General features: G+C 44.5%; 1 protein-coding gene across 1 annotated transcript in view; it reads right to left on the bottom strand.

The window, feature by feature from the left end:
* BRIP1 (BRCA1 interacting DNA helicase 1) overlaps positions 1–24511 on the bottom strand; it is a 123866-nt gene that overhangs the window by 67566 nt on the left and 31789 nt on the right. Inside the window, exons 6-13 of the mRNA XM_087717098.1 lie at positions 16758–17051; positions 15720–15941; positions 12877–13076; positions 7825–7957; positions 6377–6522; positions 6108–6273; positions 4760–4900; positions 368–529 (exon numbers count right to left, since the gene is read on the bottom strand). Coding sequence (XP_087573224.1) covers positions 368–529; positions 4760–4900; positions 6108–6273; positions 6377–6522; positions 7825–7957; positions 12877–13076; positions 15720–15941; positions 16758–17051 — 1464 coding nt within the window. The remainder of the gene's footprint in view (positions 1–367; positions 530–4759; positions 4901–6107; positions 6274–6376; positions 6523–7824; positions 7958–12876; positions 13077–15719; positions 15942–16757; positions 17052–24511) is intronic.

A 24511-nucleotide genomic window follows, 5' to 3' on the forward strand; every position in this document is an offset into this window, starting at 1 on the left:
ATTTCTCCTTAGTTTTAAGTTGCTTCTCTCCTTGATTAGTTTCCACCCGTTGCTTCTTGCTCTGCCTTCAGGTGCTTTGAAGAATAGCTTGACTCCCTCTTCTTTGGGGCAGCCCCTGAGATATCGGAACACTGCTATCATGTAACCCCTGGTCCTTCTTTTCATTAAACTAGACATTCCCAATTCCAGCAACTGTTCTATGTTTCAGCTTCCAGTCCCCTAATCATCTTTGTACAAGGGTACCTCGGTACTCATCGTTAATTGGCTCCGAGAGGTGCGACGACTTTGACATAAGCAGAAGAGTAAAACATACAAACACACACACACACACACACACTCCTCTATAGAAAAGAGTGGTGGGCTTTACCTTGTAAGAGGGCAAAAAGCACAAAACCCCACGTCGCACCGTCTGACAGACCGACAGCAGGAGCTCGCCGACTTCATCTTGAAACTCAAACGTTTCTGTATGTTGGAAAGTTGCCCGTAACTGCCGGCGTTTCGGGCCTGCTCCAATGGTGCCAATCCAGACCTGTTGGGATATGGAATTGGGCATTGGTAAGTAAGCTTATTCAGGAATAAAATTTTCAGGATGAGCCACATAGCAAACTGTTGGAGTTTGTTGCAGAAAAAATCAAATCCAGAAAGCACGCACAGATAACTGATTCAGCTGGATATATATATATATATATATTCTGAGGTTTTCACGGGTGTTAGTATGTAGGTCTCTAGTTGTTCGGGTTTTCTCCAATTCTACGCGGGAGAAAACCCGAACAACTAGAGACCTACATATATATATATATATATATATATATATATATATATATATATATATATATATATATATATATATATATATATATATATATATATATATATATATATATATATATATATATATATATATATATATATATATCCGTTATCAGCTGATAACGGATAAGAGCCTGTGGCCTAATGGCTAAGATCTCTGCCTGGTGTGCCTAGTATGCCATATAGCCCAGGTTCGAATCCCAGTAAGGATGTGGCTAGCTGATGAGAGCTAAATAGCTTGAAATAGATCTATACTAGTCTCCCTTTATTTATTTATCAGCACAAATATAAAAAAAAACCACAAATATAACAAAGGCAACAATAAAAATATTGGGTTTCTGTCGTGATGGACTCTTGTGACGAGCCGATTGACAGATGATGGAAGCAGTTAGCTTCCTCCCATAATTGGGGCTTACCAGGGGTTGTAAAAATCTAATAGATACCTTTCACCCTGGCCTCGGCTGATAACGGATAAGAGCCTGTGGCCTAATGGCTAAGATCTCTGCCTGGTGTGCCAAGTATGCCATATAGCCCAGGTTCGAATCCCAGTAAGGGTGTGGCTAGCTGATGTGAGCTAAATAGCTTGAAATAGATCTAGTCTCCCTTTATTTATTTATCAGCACAAATAAAACACACACACACACACACACACACACGTATATATATATATATATATATATATATATATATATATATATATATATATATATATATATATATATATATATATATATATATAATACAGATGAATAAATGTACAATACCAATAGTAGATTCTTTCAACGTGGTAGAAGTTACAAGCAGAACACAAGCAGGAGAGAATAGTTGGCCTCGTTTCAGAGTTTAGAGCAGACAGAGTCTTAAGCTTCTGTTTCAATTCTTTGCACCGACTAAGCTGTTTCAGCTCCCATTGGCTGACTTAGTTGCTATGCCTATTCATTGGCTGACCTTGCTCCCATGTCTCTCCCAGTCATGAACATTCTAACACAAACAAAACAGGATTTAAAAGGAGATGATGCACCTCATCCAATAAAGTACAGATAGCCCTTGACTTACGAGTGGTGCAGTAGCCTAGAGGGGGAGCTGAGAATATATCTGCTGAACAAAACTTCTCATTGGCAACAGGTAGGGCATCCGGCCAGTAAACACTCAGGCTCCATTCAGTTGCCCAGACTCCACCCCACAAGGGATTATGGGGTCGTTAAAAGAGGATGATGATGAAAAGAGTCCTTGACTTACAACAGTTCATTAGTGGCTGTTCGAAATTACTACAGCACTGAAATAACGGTCTATTTTTCCACACTTATGACCATTCCATTATCTCCACGGCCACGTGGCCAAACTTCAGACACTTGGCAACTGACTCATATTTATGACGGCTGCCGTGTCCCGGAATTATGCGATCCCCTTTTGCAACCTTCAGACAAGCCAAGTCAATGAGGGAGTCAGATTCGCTTAACATTTAGCTAACTTAACAACTGCAGTGATTCCCTTAACAACGGTGGCAAAAAAGGTCGTAAAGTGGGACAAAAGTCACTTAGAAAATGTCTCACTTAGCAACAAAATTTTGGGGCTCAATTGTGGTCGTAGGTCGAGGACTATTTATGCCCTTAGTGCTCGACTTACAACCGTTAATTGCGCCCAGAATTATGATTGCAAAGTCATGGTGGTCATGAAGTGGGTCACCATGTGACGTTGCTAATTTTTACAAACATTTTTTTTTTGCAACAGCCATTAAGCAAACACCATGGTCCTTATCTGCAATGGGCTTTTTTTTTTTGCTGGAAATCAGGAGGAAAAGCCAATTACTGACAAAAACGCAGGACATTGCAAACAGCTGTAAATGCAAGCTGATTGCTCAGTACCTTAAAATGTGATCACATGAACCACACTGAGGGAGTGGGGAAAGGGGAGAGCAGGCCACCAGAACTTTAAATCCCGATCATAAGCAGCCTGGGGGCGGGGGGAGGTCCATATAATTTTGAGCAGTCGCTAAACGACCTGTTGTAAGTTGTACTTTGAAAAAAATAAAATCTTAACATCCAAGTATTCCTTGCGTTCTTAACATCAGAAGGAATCGGCTGCTGACGGTAGTAGTATAGCCTTTATTGTCATTGTACATCATGTACATCATGCATGGAGCCCATACTGCATATCAGGCATAAATGCAACCCGATGAGTCCAGAGATATTTCACGACAAGAGTCCTCTGCTCGCAACAAAACCCCTTATGCCACCAGGCTTGAAATTTTGGGCTAAAACAATTTAGAACTTCGCCACCTTCGATCCAACCTAAGCGTAGTACGTAAAATTATCCGCTACAATGTCCTACCTGTCAATGAATACTTCAGCTTCAACCGCAACAACACACAAGCTCACAATAGATACAAACTTATGGTTAACTGCTCCAAACTCGATTGCAAAAAATACGACTTCAGCAACAGAGTGGTCAAACGCCTGGAATGCTCTACCTGACTCTGTGGTTTCTTCCCCAAACCCCCACAAACTTTAACCTTAGAGTGTCTACTGTTGTCCTCACCCCATTTCTATGAAGGTCTTTAAGGGGCGTGCATAAGCGCACCAGCGTGCCTACCGTCCCTGTCCTTAAACCAACAAAATCGGTTTTAGCCTCACTGGTGCAATGCAATCCATGACAAAAAACATAAATAGCGTAAAGAATAATCCCCATGCAAGTAATTGGGAAAAAGAAAGAAAAAGAAAAACCAGTCATACGTTTCCGCATGTGTGTGGAGTGGTTGTGTTTAAGAGTCTGACAGCCCAAGAATCAGGGGTGAAATCCTCCTGGGTCGACCCGGTTTGATTGTCATTGGTTCTGCGAACCAGTAGTTTTTTTTTTTAAAAAAAAACTCCAGAGGATCGTACAGCTCAGCAGTGAGCCGTGAGATTGCCGGAAGCTTTCCCTCCACTTTTTAAAGCATTTTAAACCAGTTCGGGCAAACAGGCGGGAAAAAAAATGCTTTAAAAAGCGCGGGGGGGGGGGGGGGAAGCTTCTGATGATTGCACGGATCAGCTGTGAGCCCCACGACCGTCGGAAGCTCTTTTTTTTCACTTTTTAAAGCATTTTTTTCCTGCCTATTCACCCGAACCGGCAGAAAAAAAAATGGTTTAAAAAGTGAAAAAAAGTTGGCCATGCCCACCCAGTCACATGACACCCCCACCACCAAGCCACGCCCGCAGAACCAGTGACAACTTTTTTTTAGATTTCACCACTGTCAAGGATAGAAATTATTTTTAAACCTATTTGTTTGGCTGGCTATCCTTCGAAGTCTTCTGCCTGATGGTAGAAGTGCGAAGAGACCCTGACCTTACCTGAGAATTTCTTCTTTTTTTTTAATGTAATAATTTTTATTGAATGTTTTAATATTTAAAAACAGTAAAAAAAGACCCAACAAGAAAAAAACAAAACGAAACACAGAACATACATAATAATATACAGTAATTTTACAGCTTTCTATATCGGATTTCTTTCTTAGCTTTTACAATTCTCCCTTCTGCATTGCCTTCCTATTGCTTTAACCTTGTCCTATAATGTAGCAAACGTAGTATTAACACTTAGAATAATATTCATTATTTGTATCGCCATATATTTATATTCCCTATTTTCTGTTTTGGCTTCTGATTTCTAGCCACTTATAAATTCTATTCCATACTTTATAGAAGTCCGATTCTTCTCTTTCTTTTAGTTCTATTGTCATTTTGTCCATTTCTGCACATTCGAGTATTTTCCTGATTATATTTTCATCTGAGGGTGTATTGGTTCTTTCCCCAGTTTTGTGCGAAAGCAATCCTGGCTGCAGTGAGTATGTGTATGATTATTTATTGAGATTGTTTATCCGTTTTTTGATCTAGTAGTTCCTAATAAGAATGCTTCTGGTGTGAGTTCTATTTTTTGCTCAGTAATTTCTTCCAACCATTTCCGAATTTTGTACCTGAGAATTTCTAATGACGTGGTTCGCTTCAAGCTGAATGGAAAAGTTCACCCCGAGCTCGGATGAAAAGGAATCCATGGGAGAAAGCGTTCCCGAGGTTAAAACGATGGACCGGACCATGCTGCTTAAATCGGAAAAGGCCTGCAGAGAATAAACAAGAGGAAAACATTTAAAGGGGTGTGTGGCTTTCATCTTTAAATCCCCAAAACGTGGCGATAGGTCCATGATGGAGAACCTATGGCATGCATGCCAGAGGTGGCACGCAGCGCCTTCCCTGATGGCACGCGAGCTGTCGCCCCAGTTCAGCTCTGCTGCGCATGCACACGTGCCTCCCGCTGACCAACTGGTCTTTAGGTCTCTGCCATGCATGCACGGGTGGAGGGGGCACGTGAGGGGGCGCCGACGCATGCACGGGGCAGGACACCTGTGGGGGGATGCACACATGCAGGGGGGCCCTGCGTGCGCATGCGTGGGGGACGAGGGGCCTGAGGGGGGCCTGTGTGCACATGTGAGGGGGCGTGGCATGTACAGGGGGTGCACACCCATGTACTGGGGGCAGGCTGCATGTGCAGGGGCACACGCACATTTTGAGGGTTGGGCATGCGCATTCACGCACGCATTGGCCACTCAGTCTGGAAAAGGTTAGCCATCATTGTTATAGGTAGTTCTCAACTTACTACCGTCGAGGGCAGAATTTTCATTGTTAAACAAGGCAGTTGTCCCCAAAGGTGTTTTTTTTTTTCAGGAGGCAACTGGGCTTTCCTGTTTTTTTTTCGTTTGAAGACGTTTTGCTTCTCATCTGAGAAGCTTCTTCAGCTCTTTTTCAACTCTGACTATCAGAGCTGAAGAAGCTTCAATACAATACAATACAATACAATACAATAGCAGAGTTGGAAGGGACCTTAGAGGTCTTCTAGTCCAACCCCCTGCCTAGGGAGGAAACCCTATACTGTTCTATACAAATGGCTATCCAACATCTTCTTAAAGACTTCCTTTGTTGGGGCATTCACAACTTCTGGAGGCAACTTCTGTTCCACTGATTAATTGTTCTCACTGTCAGGAAATTTCTCCTCAGTTCTAAGTTGCTTCTCTCGTTGATTAGTTTCCACCCATTGCTTCTTGTCCTACCCTCAGGTTCTTTGGAGAATAGTTTGACTCCCTCTTCTTTGGGGCAACCCCTGAGATATTGGAAGACTGCTATCTTGTCTCCCTTAGTCCTTCTCGCCTGACATTATGCTAGCAAAGGCTAACATGGCCCTTGCCTTCCATTCAGCCAATCCTGAAGTATTTGAAGCCAAGGGTTGCTGATAGGTTTGTCTCTAAAAGCACAGATGTTATCACATCTTACCACAGCTGGATTCAAGCACCAGAAGTTGAGGCTGTTTACGGCCGTTTTGTGTCGCATTTTTTTCCGGGGACGGGCCAAGAAACCGTTCATATCCAGCGTGTCAGGTGGATTTTCATTTATCCAGGAGAAGGTTTGCTGCAGGGCGATTCGGTAATCGTCAGCAAACCTAAGGAGAAACAAACCGAAAATGTAGTTAAATCACCAAAATATGTGTGATTATAAGGACCACAATTGGAGAAAAAAAGAATGGCAGTGAAAGCTTTACTGACCTGTGGTTTTCTTTGAACATATACTGGATGACCATAAAGAGACCTTTTAGGATAACTTGAGTTGAAGGACTTATAACTGGAACAGAAACCACTTTTTCAAACCCAGGCAACTTTTCTTCCTTTTCGAGCACGGCGTGAAGATGTTTCTAGAAAAGGCCAAAACAGTTGCCACAAAGAAGAGGGAGTCAAGCTATTCTCCAAAGCACCGGCTTCGTGCTTGTGCGAGTAAGGCGTGGTCGGAGCTGTCGTCGTTCTATAAATCTTGGTGGGGATGTGTGGAGTGCTGGCTTTGTTGCTGTAAGTGGGTTGATTGGCTGTGTAGTTGCATCCTGATTGGTAGATGGAGTTGATGTTTGTAGATTGGTCGGCTGTTTCGTCCACACAGGATGATCCGAAACAGCAACAAAGCCAGTACTCCACACACCCCCACCAAGATTTATAGAAAGACAATCTCAATCTTACACGGGAAAAGACCCAAATACAAGACCAGCATATGTATGTATGTGTGTATGTGTGTGTGTGTGTGTTCCAGCACAACTCTGGAATGCCTTGAGCAATTTCAACCAAACTTGGTACACAGATGACTTACATTCTGGAAATAAATAGTGGGGGGGTAAGACAACCCTAACATCCCTCAGGGTGTGTTCTGTTAAGATACAACCTGTTGTGCCTTAAAATGGCTTCTACCATACTGCCTTAAAATGGCTTCTACTTTGCAGCGCTGGGGAGTTGCCATGTCGCAGTACTCCACAAGGGGGCTCCCCTCTGGTAAGGGGGAAAATCCAACATCAGAAATTGCGGCGACGTTCATGGAAGGAGGGTTGGGATAAATAAATACCTGGGCTTATCAGTTAGGTTATAAAAAATAAAAACGGTGGGATGCAAAGAAATAAGATAAATAAACAAAATAAATCCTGAGTCATTAGGTGACTACAGAGCAAAATCCAAATAATATAAGAACATTGGGTAAGTTTGTTTTAGCCAGATGAATGTTAATACAGGTAGTCCTCGACTTACGGCCACAATGGAGCCCCACATTTCTGTTGTTAAGTGAGACATTTGCTAAGTGAGTTTTCTTTCCTTGCCACAGTTGTTAAATGAATCACTGCAGTTGATAAGTTAATAACCTGGTTGTTAAGCGAATCAGGCTTCCCCGGAAGGTCGCAAAAGGTGATCACATGACCCCGGGATACAGCGACCGTCATAAGTACATGCCAGTGGCCAAGCAACTGAATTTTGATCACGTAATCACGAGGATGCTGCAAAGGTCGTAACTACGAAACAGGGTTACATTGCACTTTTCAGTGCCGTTGTAACTTTGAATGGTCGCTAAACGAACCATTGAAAGTCAAGGACCACCTGTGTGATATTTTTTACCGTTGAGTTCCAAACGGTTTTGAAAATGGCATCTTTCAAACTGATTTTCATGTATGGTTAAAAATTCCTACCTGTAAAATGGGAAACGTAGCATCCGTTATTCCCATTTCATGGAAATTAGCCACCATCTGACTTCCGCTCCAGACTTTACTTGAGGTCTCGTAACCGCTCTGGACCAGCTGACCGCAGGCGCCCCTTAACCAACTGCAAAACAACAGGCAATTTTGGTGTTTATTTTTGTTAACAGCGGACCGTTAATTAGTTCTCCCACTTATGACCGCCGCAGCCTTAAAATGGTCACGTAATCAAAACTTGGACACTTGGCAACTGGTGCATATTTTTTATGTGTTCTGACCGAGGCTTCCCCAGACAGCATGGGGCTGAGTCCTGGTCCCGACAAAACCCCTTTTATTAAATATGAATTCCTCTCATTCACATTCAGCAAAGCCTGGCAAACAGTCTTTCAAAGGTGAAGTTAGGACCACAGATCTTATCTATCTTGGAAAGCTGCCGTGTAAATGTTTTCCAAATGAGGTGCTGTGCAAGGAAAGATTTGGCACAGAGTCTCTGAGATTCACGGACAGATCTTCACACTCCTGAAACGAATCTAACAACCAACCAAACAAATTGTTTCCTGCAAAAGTCCACTCCCCTTTTCTCCTCTTTTATTTCGTCTGGGAGGGGCCATTCACCGTCCACCTGTGGCTTTACTCCCAAGTCGACCCTGATTTCTGAGTTGTTCTTTTCTTCTGGCAGCTCTGCACATGCGCATACTGGGAACAGGCTCCAGCTGTTCCTCTGCCTCACTACTGTCTAGCTCTGAAGGCAGCTGAGAACTGCCAGATGGCCTCGGCCCCGTCTCTGCCTCCGACGCAGAGCTCTTGTCCGAGCCTTCCCCAGACTCCAGGACTGGCCCATGGTCCTCCCCAACCTCCTCACTGTCCGACTCTGCTGCCAGCTCCACTAGCTTCTGGCAGGCCACCACATTATGGTTTATTCTCCTTTTTATGACCCCATAATCCCTTGCAGAGTGGAGTCTGGGCAACTGAATGGAGCTGGCAGAGTTTTTACTGGCCAGATACCTTTCCTGTCTCCAATGCGGAGCAGATAAATTCTCATTGTGCCCAGAGAGAGAAATATCTGCCTCTACCTAGGATCAAACTCACAGCCTCTGGATTGTGAGGCGAGAGCTCCATCTCTAGGCCACCACATCACTCGTATTCATCACGGTTTATTATTATGTTTTTTTTTTTTAAATTATAGTTGCAGTGTCTGGAGGTCATATGATCGCCATTTGCAACCAGCGTCCGACAAGCAGTGAAGACACCAGATTCCCTTAATCACTGTGTGATTCGCTTACCGACTGCAGCAAACAGGGTCATAACATTGTATGCGATTCACTTAACAACCACCTCGTTCCAATTGTGGTCATACGTCCAGGACTACCTCTAATAATAGTAGTAATTTGTAATATCTTAAAGTTCAGTGAGATTTGAAGTAAATTTCCACTGCGGTGTGAAGCCACTGTTAAAAATCACAAGTCTTGAATAAAAAAAAAATGCTTACAAAAGTAAGCAGGGAAACAGAACCAACTCTATGGTCCCTCAAAGCTTTTAAGTTAAAGCAAGGGATCTCAACAGCAGGAAAACAAAAAGGAATAAAATCATCCCAAAAGAAGAAAAAAAAATTGAAGCTCTGGATCTGCACCAAATATTCCTATCAGCAGTTTCGTTCACGCTCCTAGGGAGAAAGAGCCATCGAGATAATGATTGTTGAAGAAGAGCAGCTTTCAACCATCTCATCCTCACTTGAGATAAAAGATGCATTTCAGAGAAACTGAGGTTTTTTTCCTCCCCAACATTGCTAGTCTCTAGATTCGTGATGGAGAACCTATGGCACGTGTTCTGACCCCCCTCCGTCCGGTGATTAACACCAACACAGACTTAGTAGTTTGCCATTCTTTATTTACAGCAATTACAATCCTGTTGGCTGAAAGCCCACACACGACTCACAGGTAAGAAGTTGGCAGCAACCCAGAGTCCAACAGACAATGCAGACAAGAGCTTCTCCAGATTGTTACAAACGGTTGTGTCCTGCAAAAGGACTCCTCCCAAAGTCTCTTCTTATATACTCTCTTGGGAGGGGCCAAGCCACAACCGTCTGGGCGTGATTATCTCTTTTGGGTCTTTTTCCGTAGCTGCTGTTTCCGTTTTTTCACCCGTCTGTCTGGCATCAGGGACAAACTCCCTTTGATCCTCCCCACTGCTCCATGCCTCAGGCGCCTCCTGGTGGCCAACCAGCCTCTCTGGTCCCTGCTCTGAGTCTGAACCCTGCCCAGAGTCCTCCACATCTTCCATAGCAGACTCCGAGGGTTCCTCGCTATCGGAGTCCATCAGCAGCTCAAACGGATCCTGCTGGGCCACAACAGGCACATATGCCGGAAGTGGCACACAGAGCTATCTCTCCAGCACACGAGCCGTTGCCAGTTGCTCTTCCAGGTTCTGGCGTGTCAGCCAGCCGTTTTCACACACGCAGGGATGCCGGAAACCGGAAGAACAGGCGCCAGGTGCCTATGCGCGCACTGGGAAGATTATCTTCTGGTTTCCGGTGTGCACATGCGCACCAGCCACCTGGTCTTCTGGAAGATCATCTTCCCGGCAAGCGCATATGCACCGGGCAGCTGCTCTTCCACTTCCCGGTGCTCCTGCGCACGTGAAGACCAGCTGGCTGGCGCACCAGAACACGGAAGAACAATGGCCGCCCGGGATGCTGGTGTACTCTAACGATGCCTGCTTCATAATATGCGACCCGATATTGTAATACAAAAAGCAGTGATTTATTAACAGCTTCATTAGGCGTTCTTCATTAGGCATTTCTTATTCGCAGCCATCTTTTTCGCTTTCTTTATCTGCTTTTGAACTTTGAACGTGTTTCTGTCCTCCCTTCAGTCTGTCATAAATCACATTATCCAATAGCTTCATTCATCTCAACCCAGCTACTCTAATCTGAGATCCGGCTCCATTGACACTCTGCATGGAATGTCAACACAGAGAGTTGACATCTGGAGCAGCCAGGTGGAGGAGGTGCTGTCGGGGAGACAAGCTGCTCCAGGAGGACCAGAGGAAAGTGTAGCTCCTCACGTATGGAAACGCCACTGAGGGACCGGCTCGCTGGAGGGGCAGTGGCTGCGTGGCTTGGCCAGTCGCTCCTGCCCCTAGCCCTGAGGCTGCTGCTGCTACTCTTCTGGGGCGGTGGGACTGAGCAGGAGCTGAGTCCACGTGGGAGAAATGTCTGTCCACCACTGTGGTAAGACGTGTGCTGGCCGGGAAGCGGTCGTGCTCCCTTGACAGAAGTGGCGGGAGAGGGGACCTGCGCTAGCTTGTTCTTGGTGGCGGGCTGGAGCGCATCCACTTCAATGACACTCTTCTGGGTTCTGGCACGTGTATGTGCACTGGCCAGCTGGTCTTTGTGCATGCATGCATGCACGCCAGACACCGGAAGACCGGAGGGGCGCCAGTTACTGGCACGCATGTGCTCAGTGCCGAAAAGGTTTGCCAACACTGCTCTATACCAAAATCCCTGGAAGGAAAGGAGGGTCTGTGCCTGAACAACAGGTGACCTGAGGGGCCCAAGTTCAAAACAAGAGCTGTCACAAGTATAAGACTAACACTCAAACAGGAATGGGCAGAGTTCACAGCTTTTGTGTTTACATCCTGAAAGATTGTCATCATCAGCACCAGTCTCGGCAAGACCATTTTCAGCAGCCACGAGACATATGTGAAAACAAGGAAACGGTCTTAATAATAAACTCATCAAAGAATATTTATTTATTATTTGTTTATTTATTTATTTATTTCCCGCTTTTACGGTTTCTTTTTCTAAAGAACTCAAGGCAGCAAATGTATCTAACACTCCTTCTTCCTTCTATCCTCCCCACGCCAACGACCCTTGAGGTGGGTTGTGGGGAGTGGGATGGGCCCAAAGTCACCCAGCTGGCTTTCATACCTAAGGTGGAACTAGAACTCAGTCACCTGGTCATTGATGAAAAGTCACCCAGCCAACTTTCATGGCTAGGGTGGGACTAGAAGTCACCATCCCCTAGTGAATGGACCAAAGTTGTCCAAATGGCTTTCATGCTTAAGGCAGAACTACAAATCACAATTTCATGGCTATTGGCCAAAGGTCACCCAGCTGGCTTCCATGCCTAAGGTGGGACTAGAACTCACAGTCGACTGGTTAATGCCAAAAGTTGTTTTGACCTAGGCTTCCTGATACAGTAAAACGCACACGGTTAAGTCCAAAACCCCTCTTTTTATTTCAAAGGCTGTGAATTATATTCATTCACAGCCCATAATGAGTCCCAAATAGTAGTAAAGAGTTCTACAGCAGGCTGCTAAAGTCCTTCGGGATAAGGCTGATGAGCACCCACCTTTATCTTCTTTGAAAATTGCTGCCAAAGACTTAAGTGGCAATTAGCTTGGCCAGGCCACACGGAGCAAAGAGTCCTAACGGAGCTTCAGAAGGTAAACTGACCAGCATGAACCAAGTTGCTTCCTGTAAAGGCTCATGCCCCTTTGCTCCTCCTTTAAGTCCTATAGGAGGGGCCAATCACCTCCAAACCTTACTCCTGAGTCATCCCTACCGTTTTAACTGTTCTTGCCTTCTGGCAGCTCTGCGCTTGCACGCACTGGGAACAGGGGGAGCCTGTTCCTCTGCCTCGCTGCTGTCCGACTCTGGAGGCTCCGGAGGCAGTACATAACTCCCAGATGGCCTTGGCCCTCTCTCTGCCTCCGATGCAGAGCCTTTGTCCAAGCCTTCGCCAGACTCCAGGACTGGCCCATGTTCCTCCCCGACCTCCACGCTGTTCGACTCTGCTGCCAGCTCCGCAGGCTGCCGGTGGACCACAACAAAAGTCACCCAGCTAACTTTCATGCCTAGGGTGGGACTAGAATTCACCGTCCCCTGGTGATTGGACCAAAGTCGCCCAGATGGCTTTCATGCCTAAGGCGACTAGAACTCATTCATTTACTAAGTAAATTTAGATGACCACCAGTAGCACAACCACTTCCGCCTCAAAGTCCAGAAGCTCATTTTCACTGCACTGCTCAGTGGTCTTCACTTACTTTGTCAGACTGTAGCACACAGCACGCAAGGGCTGGTGGTCGTTCGGTCTAATGTGGCTATTCACCATGGTGTCCAGCTCCTCTTGAGCCAATCTGAGCTGTTCTTCCGTCACGCTGTAGCTGGCTGACTCCCGGGCACAGTCCTCGATATTATGAGCCTCGTCTAAAATCAGCACCTGGTCTTTCAACTCAATTTCCATCTGCAAAGATTGAGATCGATCACCTTATCAATTAGCAAAAGCAGCTCCCTCCTCCACATACTTTATTTTTATTTTGACACTAGCCGATAACCCGACATTGCCCAGGTATTTATTTATAGGGGGAAAATGTCTGGACCAAACGTAATTTCTTATGTTGGATTTTCCCCCTTGCCAGAGGGAGCCCCCTTGTGGAGTACTGTGAAGCTGTTACCATGGCAATTCCACTGCGCTGTACAGTAGAAGCCATTTTACAGCACAACAGGCTGTATCTTAACAGAACACATATCCCGAGGGATTTTAGGGGTGTCTTACACCCTCAATATTTTTCTCCAGAGGGTAAGTCATCTATGTACCAAGTTTGGTTGAAATTGCTCGAGGCGTTCCAGAGTTATGCTGGAACATACATACACACACACACACGCACATGTTTATATAGATAGATTTTAAATAAAACTGCAGTCGTGGCTTGTTATAATTCCATGTTGTGGTTTCAACATTATAGTACTTAATTTAGCACTGATGATGGTACTTGGCTGGGGTAATGAAATGTCTGTAAGAAAACAACCAAGCACAGAGATCACCTAGGGCCCCGAAGTCTTCCTCTTTGTCGTCTCCGCAAATCCTTCCCCCTTGTAGCACTGATGATATTACCTAGTTAGGTAATGAAATGTCTGCAAGAAAACAACCAAACCCAGAGAGTACCAAGGGCCCCACAATGACCCCCATTACTTAATATATTTTACCTTTCCTGTAAAAAAACATTTTTTTTTACTGCTTTAACAGCAGTAACTCAAGTCACTTTTCCCCCAACCTCTCTCATAAAAGTTTTTGAAATTAGAAATCTTGCACTGAATTTGTACAGTTATTGCCCTGGACACAATATTCACCTTTGGCTTCTAAAAACTGGACCCAAATATGTTACTAGAAGGACATTTTTTACATGAAAGATATTGCTGAAAGAAATAAAAATGTTGGCCTTGCAGCAAAATAAGACTTTACTTTACATTAGATGCTTTTAAAGTGCAGAACAACTTTTGGTTATTCGCTGCTGCTTATAGTGTGACACAAATACAGGCAGTCCTCGACTTACAACCATTCATTTAGTGACCGGTCAAAGTTACCACGGCACTGAAAAATATGAGTTCCAACCAGTCCTCACACTTACAACTAATGCAGTGTTTCCCAGTCACATGAAAAAAAAGTGGTTGCTTAGCATCCAGCCTGTATGGTAAGTCCTTGACTTACAATAATTCATTTAGTGGCCATTCAAATTTATAACTGCAATGAAAAAAGGGACTTAGGGCCGTTTTTCGCACTTATGACCCTTGCAGCATACTCATGGTCACGTGAATTGCATTCAGATGCTTGACATCTGACTCATATTTATGACGGTTGCAGTGTCCCGGGTCATGTGATCCCCTTTTGCGACCTTCTGACAAGCAAAGTCAACGGGGAAGACAGATTCACTTAACAACCATGTTACTAATTTAACAACTGCAGTGGTTCACAATTGAATTATCTATTATTATCAATTCTATTATCAATCGCAGAGGCCTTCAGGAAAGCCTTGCTGGCTGCAGAAGGTAAGAAGTAGGGCAGCTCCACAACCACCCCCAGCTTAATTTATACCCATGCACCCTGGAGTGGGCAGGGTCTTAATTAGGGCTTATTTGGGGGTAGGGCTTGTATTGGGCGCACGTCTAAAAATCAAGCTAGCAATAGCAATAGCAGTTAGACTTATATACCGCTTCATAGGGCTTTCAGCCCTCTCTAAGCGGTTTACAGAGTCGGCATATCGCCCCCACAGTCTGGGTCCTCATTTCACCCACCTCGGAAGGATGGAAGGCTGAGTCAACCTTGAGCCGGTGAGATTAGAACTGCTGAACTGCAGATAACAGTCAGCTGAAGTGGCCTGCAGTACTGCACCCTAACCACTGTGCCACCTCGGCTCAGGTAGGGTTTACTTTTGGAATAAGTTTATTTTTTGGTTCAGTTGTTCTGAGTGAGGCTTCCCAAGAGCCTGAAGCAAACTCCTCATCCCGACAAAACCCCCTTTTATTAATTGACTGTGAATTCTGCTCCTTCACATCCAGCAAAGTCTTTCAAGGGAGAATTCACAGTCACAGACCTTCTCTGGCTTGGAGAGCTGCCAGGCCAATATCTGCAAAACTTGGCAAGGAGCCTTGGAGAGTCACGAACCAATTAATCGAACTCATTGACTCCTGCAAACTCCCCTCCCCTTTCGCTCCTCTTTTATGTCCTCTGGGAGGGGCCATTTACCGTCCACCTGTGGCTTTACTCCCAAGTCGACCTCTGCTCTTTTGCTGTTCCCTTCGTCTGGCAACTCTGCGCACGCGCACCCTGGGAACAGGCTCCAGCTGTTCTGCCTCACTGATGTCTGATTCTGAAGGCAGCTGATAACTGGCATACGGCTCTGGCCTCCTCTCTGCCTCTGACATAGAACCCTCATCAGAGCCTTCCCCAGCCTCCAGGACTGGCCCAGGTTCCTCCCCAACCTCCTCATTGTCCGAATCTGCTGCTCCTCTGGCGGGATACAACACTAGTAAAGGAGAATTGCTCTACCAATGGTGTGGCCTCGGAACTGTGACAAACAGATAATCAATAGAAGGTATTTGTACGTACACTTTGTCTTATCTGGGAGTCCAAAAGGTAGTTGTAAGGGCAGAACACAATCTCGGCATACGCCATGAGCTCACGAGCTGCAAAATAGGCGCAGGATCGGAATTTTTTCCCCAAGCTCACCAGCTCTTCTAAATCCCAAACCTGAGCTTTTTTATCCACCGATGGTATGGAGAGATGCTCAGTCAGTCTGTGGGCTCCATGATAAAAGGAACAAGACACGCCCTGGAAGCAGACAAGGGAGGAAGTTTGTTTTTTTTTTAAATATAATTTTTATTAAACATTATTACCTTTAAAAAACAGAAAAAAACAGTACAGCGACATAAATACAACGACATAAGCAAGACAAATCATACATAACAATATAAAGTAAAACATACAGATACAAATGCCGTTTTAGACATACAACCCCCCCTGCCTCCCCCACGGTGACAGTCATTCACAGCCCAGTTTTTCTTTCTTTCCTCATTATTAGGTCTCTAAGCCACATCTTCTCATTGCAAGATTCAGGGATCTATTACAGTACAATGGAGGAAGTTTAAAGAACAATCACGAGCAATCTGAAAGCTTCCCGGTTTTCCCCACCCATAGCCTTTAGAAGGTTTTTAGAGTGTTCCTGGGGGCTGGGGGTGTGTGTGTGTGTGCAAAAATGAGCAAAAAACGGCCCATTTTTTGTGAAAACGGGCCCGGTTTTTGCCCCCCAAAAGGGCATGCATAGCCTTTAGGAGGCTTGTAGAGTGCCGTTTTTCACTTGTTTTTGCCCTCCCCAGCCCTCAAGAGCACTTTGCAGGCCTCCCAAACCCTACGCACATCCTTTTTTGCAAAGGGGGCGAGGTTTCGGGAGGCCAAAAATGCCGTATTCGGTGTATAAGCTGCACCCAGATTTTCACCCTCTTTTTTGGGGTGGGAAAGATGCGTCTTATACTCCGAAAAATACGGTACCTGTTTCTAGTCTCCTGCTTCAGCAGGGAGTTGAACTAGAAGACCTCCAAGGTCCCCCCCCCGCCCCCCCCCGAACTCTGTTCTTCTGAAATCACTCACCTCTTTTCCTTCCAGCAACTCTGCGCATTTTTCATTCTTGTTGCTGCCTCGGGAAATCCTCGGATGGACGCAGGAATACTCCCTGCTTGACAGAATGGTCATGTGGACGTATGAGTAGCCCGTCCTCTGCAGCTCCTTCACAATCTGGGCTATTTGCTTGTGAGTACGGGTGCCAAAAAATATTTTGGGGATGGGCAACTTCCCCCCATTCTCCTTCTTGGCCTCAGCAGCATTTTTGGTGTTTTGCTGGATGGCAAAGCAGGAACACGTCGTGCAGGGACCGGAAGGCTGCAACTATGGAAAAAACAAAATCCCGTTTAAAGATATTAATTTGTTAATCTTCTCCCCACCCCCTTCTAGAAAAAGTTCCTTTTGACCTGATGGCAAATTTTTCAAAGAGAAATTAAAATTAAAACCATCCCATTAAGTATGAAATGGTCTTTTTTTCCCTTCTGTTTAGTTCTATCCAGTTTTTGAAGAGTGCCTAGATAAATCACGGCAGCTTTTTTGCAAGGTTTTTCAGAAGTGGGGTTGCCATAGCCTCCATCCTACAGCTGAGAGAAAGTGACTGGCCTAAGGTTACCCAGCTGGCTTTCATGGTTTAAGACAGGACTAGAAATCTCTGTCTCTTGGTGACTGGCGCAAAATCATCCAGCCAGCTTTCATGTCTAAGGTGGGATTGCAACTCACCATCTCCTAGTGATTGGCCCAAAGTCATCCAGTCAGCTTTTATGGTTAAGGTAGGATTAGAACTCACTGTCTCCTGGTGACTGGTTCAAAGTCATCCAGTCAGCTTTCATGGCTAAGGTAGGACTAGAACTCACTGTCTCCTAGTGATTGGCCCAAAGTCATCCAGTCAGCTTTTATGGTTAAGGTAGGATTAGAACTCACTGTCTCCTGGTGACTGGTTCAAAGTCATCCAGTCAGCTTTCATGGCTAAGGTAGGACTAGAACTCACTGTCTCCTGGTGACTGGCCCAAAGTCATCCAGTCAGCTTTCATGGCTAAGATAAGGCTAGAACTCACTGTCTCCTGGTGATTGGCCCAAAGTCACCCAGTCAGATTTCATGGTTAAGGTAGGACTAGAACTCACTGTCTCCTGGTGATTGGCCCAAAGTCATCCAGTCAGCTTTCATGACTAAGATAAGACTAGAACTCACTGTCTCCTGGTGATTGGCCCAAAGTCACCCAGTCAGATTTCATGGCTAAGGTGGGACTAGAACTCACTGTCTCCTGGTGCCTGACCCAAAGTCATCAAGTCAGCTTTCATGGTTAAGGTAGGACTAGAACTCACTTTCTCCTGGTGACTGGCTCAAAGTTCATCCAGCCAGTCTTCGTGCCTAAGGCAGGACTAGAACTCACTTTCCTGGTTTGTAGCCTGATGCCTTAACCACTATACCAAACTTCTTCCATGATTATTACAAAAAAAATACCAATCCGATAAAGATTCTGTACCATCTACTCTCAGTTATAACCCCTCACTTTATTTCTTTTGAATTCTGGTAAAGAAAACATCACTTGGGAAAATAAATACGTTCTCTTATCATTGCCTAATAATCTATATTTTCACTGAACCGAGCACCAGTTGGAATATAAAATTTACTCTCTTTTATCTAGCATTGCGTATTAACCTTACATGTCTGACTAGGAGTACATTTCAGAGAGCAGAAAAATCTGCAAACTAAACAGCACTTTACACAGCCAATACATCTTAAGACGCTTTTATTGCAATTTCACAGTCATTCCACTTAGAAGCAAACAACGTGGACAACAGAGTAACACTGAAATAAATGCAGCTAAAAATGAATGAATATAAGAAACAAAGTTCAGAATGCAGTGAAGTTACAAACCAGCCAATTTTCAGGAACAGTGATTTTGAGATCTTCACTTCATTTTTAACAAGCAAAATTCAATTGTCAAAGCAGAAACCGGCCAGAGAGTTATAGGTGAAGCAGCTCAGGAGATATTGGATAAAAATGCTGAATGCGTTAAAATTAATCTAAGCACATTTCCCTAGCTACAAAACCTACTGAATGCAGAAGCCCTGAACAGACAGTTGCAATGTTAAATACTTATTTCAAAGGGAGTTTATAAGAAAGCTTAAAACAAACAGAATTAGGAAATATTAACAGCAACTTCTTCAAGTGTTGAATTTTGATTTTTGTCTGTTAATTGCTCAATTAGCAATTGAGCAGTTCATTTTATTAGTTTCATTTATATCCCACCGTTCTTATTTTTATGAGCAACTCAAGGCAGCAAATACATCAAATAGTCCTTCTTCCTTCTATTTCCCCCCACAATGACAACCCTGTGGGGTGAGTTGGGCTAAGAGAGAGGGACTGGACCAAAGTCTCACAGCCGACTTTCACGGCTAAGGCAGGACTAGAACTCTGAGTCTCCTGATGATTGGCCCAAAGTCACTCAACCAGTTTTCATGTCGAAGGCGGGTCTAGAACACTAAGTCTCCTGGTGATTGGCCCAAAATCACTCAACCAGTTTTCATGTCTAAGGCGGGTCTAGAACACTGAGTCTCCTGGTGATTGGCCCAAGGTCACTCAGCCGTTTTTCATGTCTAAGGCGGGTCTAGAACTCTGAGTCTCCCGGTGATTGCCCCAAGGTCACTCAGCCGTTATTCATGTCTAAGGTGGGTCTAGAACTCCGAGTGTCCTGGTGATTGGCCCAAGGTTACTCAGCCGGTTTTCATGTCTAAGGCGGGACTAGAACTCTCAGTCTCCTGGTGAATGGCCCAAGGTCACTCAGCCGGGTTTCATGTCTAAGGCGGGCCTAGAACTCCAAGTCTCCTGGTGAATGGCCCAAGGTCACTCAGCCAGTTTTCATGTCTAAGGCGGGTCTAGAACTCCGAGTCTCCTGGTGATTGTCCCAAGGTCACTCAGCCGGTTTTCATGTCTAAGGCGGGACTAGAACTCTCAGTCTCCTGGTGATTGGCCCAAGGTTACTCAGCCGGTTTTCATGTCTAAGGCGGGACTAGAACTCTCAGTCCCCTGGTGATTGGCCCAAGGTCATCCGGCTTGCTGTCATGGCTAAAGTAGGACTAGAACTCACTGTCTCCTGGTGATTGGTGCTCTCTCTGTATCTCTCTCCCTCCCTCCCTCCCTCTCTTATGGTCGTAGACTGCCTGAAATTTGACTGTGGAACCAATGGCCCACAGAGGCCCACTGTAAATCAGAAGGTGGACAGCCATCTGTCAAGTCTGCTTTAATTTCAATTCCTGCCCTGAGCTGGTGATTGATCTCCAGGTCTGAATCATTCCTTCCATGACTTAAGACCTAGAATAACTTTATGGTCACTTTGAATGGACACTAATCAGCACACATGAAAATGAAATTTCGTTTGCCTACAGCTCTCAGAGGGTCACCACCTCCAATATACACTGCATAAACACGACAGAATAAATAAATAGAGAATTATGCAAATACCCACATATAGTATATGACTCAGAGAAACAACACAGTCTATGGATGTATACCTGTACATAGCGAGAAAAACGAATCTTGCAAGTTTACCAGATGGACGGCCTAGGGAACAAAGCTGCTACAGAATCCAGAAGTCCTGCTAGAAATACTTGGAAACCTCTTCCCAGAGGAGAGCAAGAGGAACAGACAGTGAAGTGGGTGCGTGGGGGTCTCAAAAAAATGCTTTGAGCTCTAAGCACATAGCGCTTATATAAGCAGTATCCTGAATGACGGGATGCAATCTTCCTATAATCTTCTCGGTTGTCCTCACCTCTCTCTGTAGGGACTTTCTATTTGAGGCACTGCGGCCACCAAAACAAACAGGGATGCAGTTGGTGAAAATGCTCTCAACCGTGCCTCTGTAAAAAGTGGCCAGGACAGAAGGCAAAAGATGTGCTCTCCTCATCCGATGCAGGAAATGCAGATGCTGGTTTCCACGCTTAACTAGGAATGACGTGTGCAGAGACCAGTTCATTGTTAGTTATCTGCACCCCCAGATACTTAACACTGTCAACAAACCTCTACAGCTGCATCCTTGATACTAAGTGGACTACAACCTTGCCAGCTCTTTCTAAAATCTACGATGATCTCTTTTATTAACATTTAGAACCAGGTTTCTTTTATTTTATTCCCTCTTTGATATTCCAGCATTCACTCTGAACTGTGATCCTTACAAGGCCAAGAATAACAGTGACAATGACAGGGAGACGACATTGTCTTCCCGGTGTAAAAAAAAATAAAGTCACACTGACACGGAGAATCAGACACACAGTATTCCTGTCCAAATTTCCCCCTCCTTAATTGTAATCAGTAAGATTATCCCCTGTAAGCAAATGCTAAGTCACCGGGCGCGTTATGCTACAATAGTCAGGATCAACTATCTCTTCGCCTCGGCTCTATGGAAAAGCGGATTCAAATTACCACCCGCTCCCACTGGAGCTTGTCTGCCGTTAAAAAATGACAATGCAGGATAGAAGGGACGTCAATGCAACCCCTTCAAGAGCTGCCAGTCAGCGGGAGAAAAGGCCGGTTGACGTGCCAAAGAAACGGGCCGTCCATCTGGATAAAGTTACCGGCCGTGCTAGAATTGTTACATTCCTCTCTCGGGTTGCCAGAAACGGCGGGTTTCATTATGTCGTCCTGCCACATTAAATAGAGGCTTCCAAATAGGCGCTCTTCTCGATATTGAATAATTACTTATTCACCCCCCCCCAAGGATAAAAGGGAGGCTTATGAATGGACCTCTTGTCAGCCTGCGAGGAGGACAACAGCTGACAGGGGGTGTCCATTACATACCCTGATATCTTGGCCTCGGCTCCACAGTCGGACAGAAAAACTGGAACGCAAAGCAGGCCGCGTGATATTACAGTCGATGCTCCTGTCGGCTTTTTTTCAGGAAAGAGGGAGGAAAGACATTGCTAGGCGCACGCGGCCAGGCACACGAGCGGACAAAACTAGGAGAAAGCGCCTGTTGATGGAATGCTTGGTAGGCACGTTGGCCCAATGGGGAACACCTTGAGAAGGGGGACTAGTTAGGAACCAGTCCATGAGACAGACGGCTTCAGGAAATACAGGTAGTCCTCGACTTACAACAGTTCACTTATTGACCAATCAGAGATAAAATGCCACTGAAAAAGGTGGCTTAGGACTGTATTTCAACCTCTGTAGCATCCCTGTGGTCATGTGATCAAAATTCAGATGCTTCGCAACTGGTTCATATTTGTGATGGTGGCAGTGTTCTAAAATCACGCGATCTGCTTTTCACAAGCAAAGTCAATAGGGAAGCCGGATTTTCACTCAACACTTGGGTTACCAACATTATCACTTAATGGTTACCATCATTATTCCCTTAACAGCAGTGGTTAAGAAAGGTTGTAAGATGCAGCAAATCTCACTGAACAAATGTTTCACTTAACGGCAGAAATGTGGGGCTCCATTCTGGTTGTAAGTCGAGGACCACCTGTAATGGAGGTATAGGGAAGGAGGAAGGGACATCAGCTGGTTTGCTCGTTGATTCGTGTCAGAAGCATCACAATTAAAGTAAGGCTTAGTGTATGACAGAAAATTTAAAATACAAAATACACAAGATTAAAATATGTGCAAGTTACAGATCTTGCCCAGAAACTAGCAACATTAATTGTGTTCTGTCACACTGCCATGAGTTCCTCAAGCGTAGACTGATCGGGCCACAAGGGGCAGGTATACATGGGTGTTGTGGTCTGCATGTCACCACAATCACAAAGAGTAGAAGCCATTGCTTGAGGCGTTCCAGTTATGCTGGGACACACACCAGTTTTTATATATATAAAAAGATCTCATGTGCAATTATTGATATTATTTCGGGAAGCTGGGAAAGACCCAGGCCATGAGACAAGAGAAAGCCTGTGTTAATGTTGTGATTTTTGTTGTAAGAAGCACACACTAAACAGAAAAGGGTGCTTTTTTTTTTTTGCAAGATCAAGCAAAAGATATACATGTATGTATGTATGTCTGTCTTTGGTTATTCGGGTTTTCTCCCGTGTAAAATTGGAGGTGTCTTGGCGACGTTTCGACGAAGTCTCATTCATCATCTTATATATATATAATGTTATGTTATGTCATCTTATACATATAAGCTTGAAGCACGAAGCCTGAAGATGATGAATGAGACTTCGTCGAAACGTCGCCAAGACACCTCCAATTTTACGTGGGAGAAAACCCGAATAACCAAAGACCTACATACTAACACCCACGAAAACCTCAGAAAACAAATGTATGTATGTATGTATGTATGTATGTATGTATGTATGTATGTATGTATGTTGAGAGCAAGATAGGAAGAACACCAACTCTTTTGAGCTGGGGTGCTGGAGAAGGCTCCTGCATATTCCTTGGACAGCAAAGGCGATCAACATGGAAGCACTAGAGCGCATAACACCAGACATGTCACTGGAAGGCAGAAGCACGAAACTGCGTCTCGCTTATGTTGACCATGTCATGCGGGGAAATTCACTGGAGAAAGCAATTATGTTGGGAAGAGTTAGCGGTAAAATCACCACTGTCAAACCATTCACTAAGGCTGCCTTACTATTACAATTAGTCTTCTCATCATTCCTATCATCCATCTCCTCCCACTTATGACTGCAGGACTGTAATTTTGTGGCTTGTATCCTTATGATTTATATTGATAGTGATTGTTTCCTGATTGCTTATTTGTACCCTCTGACTATCATTAATTGTTGTACTTTAGGATTCTTGACAAACGTATCTTTTCTTTTATGTACATAGAGAACATCTGCACCAAAGACAAATTCCTTGTGTGTCCAATCATTCTTGACCAATAAAGAATTCTATTCTATTCTGTTCTATATTCTATTCAATTCTACTCAATTCATAGTTATTCTATTCTATTCTATATTCTATTCAATTTATAGTTATTCAATTCTATATTCTATTCTATTCTATATTCTAATCAATTCTATTCTATATTCTATTCTATTCTATTCTTTGCTATTCTGTTCTGTTCTATTCTATTCACAGCTATTCTATTCCTATTCTATTCATTGCTATTCTATTCTATTCCTATTCCTTTCTATTCCGTTCCATTCCATTCTAAAAGGAAACGAGGCCATCAAAGAACAGGTTGGTTGGACACCATCAAAGCTGCCACCAGTTGGAGAACAGAACAACTCAAAGAGGCAGTGCAAGATTGGCTCAGGTGGGGAGACCACCTGAGTCACAGAACTGCCAACAGTCGGGACACGACTGAATGGATAACACCCCCATTATCATCAGGGAAGGGGGATATACCCTTGTGAGAAGGAAGACCACCTGTAGGCCACCTGAGAGTATCCATTCCACTCTCAAATCCGACCATGCCTCTCCTATCAGTGAACCCATAGACAATCAAACAAAAAAACCCTTAAGTCTTTCTACCTATATGAGCCATAGTGGCGCAGTGGTTAGAGTGCAGTACTGCAGGCTATTTCTGCTGACTGCCGGCTGCCTGCAATTTGGCAGTCCGAATCTCAGCAGGCTCAAGGTTGACCCAGGACACTGCCAGTTACCAAGTGCCTGGATTTTGATCGTGTGAGGATCGATTGTAAGCCACCTTTTTCAGTGTTGCTATAACTTTGAACGGTCACTAAATGGATGGCTGCAATTGGAGGACTACCTGTACTTAAAAATCAAAGACCATTCACAGTACTCTAGCACCAGTTGGGTCATGAAAGGTCTGCGAGAAAACAACCAAGCTCAGACAGGACTAAGAACCCCCTCTGTCAGTTTTCCGAAAGATGCCCTA

This window comes from Thamnophis sirtalis, unplaced genomic scaffold (assembly GCF_051295495.1).
Source record: "Thamnophis sirtalis isolate CommonGarterSnake01/CBP01778 unplaced genomic scaffold, rThaSir2_p1.2 scaffold_6, whole genome shotgun sequence".
In the NCBI taxonomy this organism is placed as follows: domain Eukaryota; kingdom Metazoa; phylum Chordata; class Lepidosauria; order Squamata; family Natricidae; genus Thamnophis; species Thamnophis sirtalis.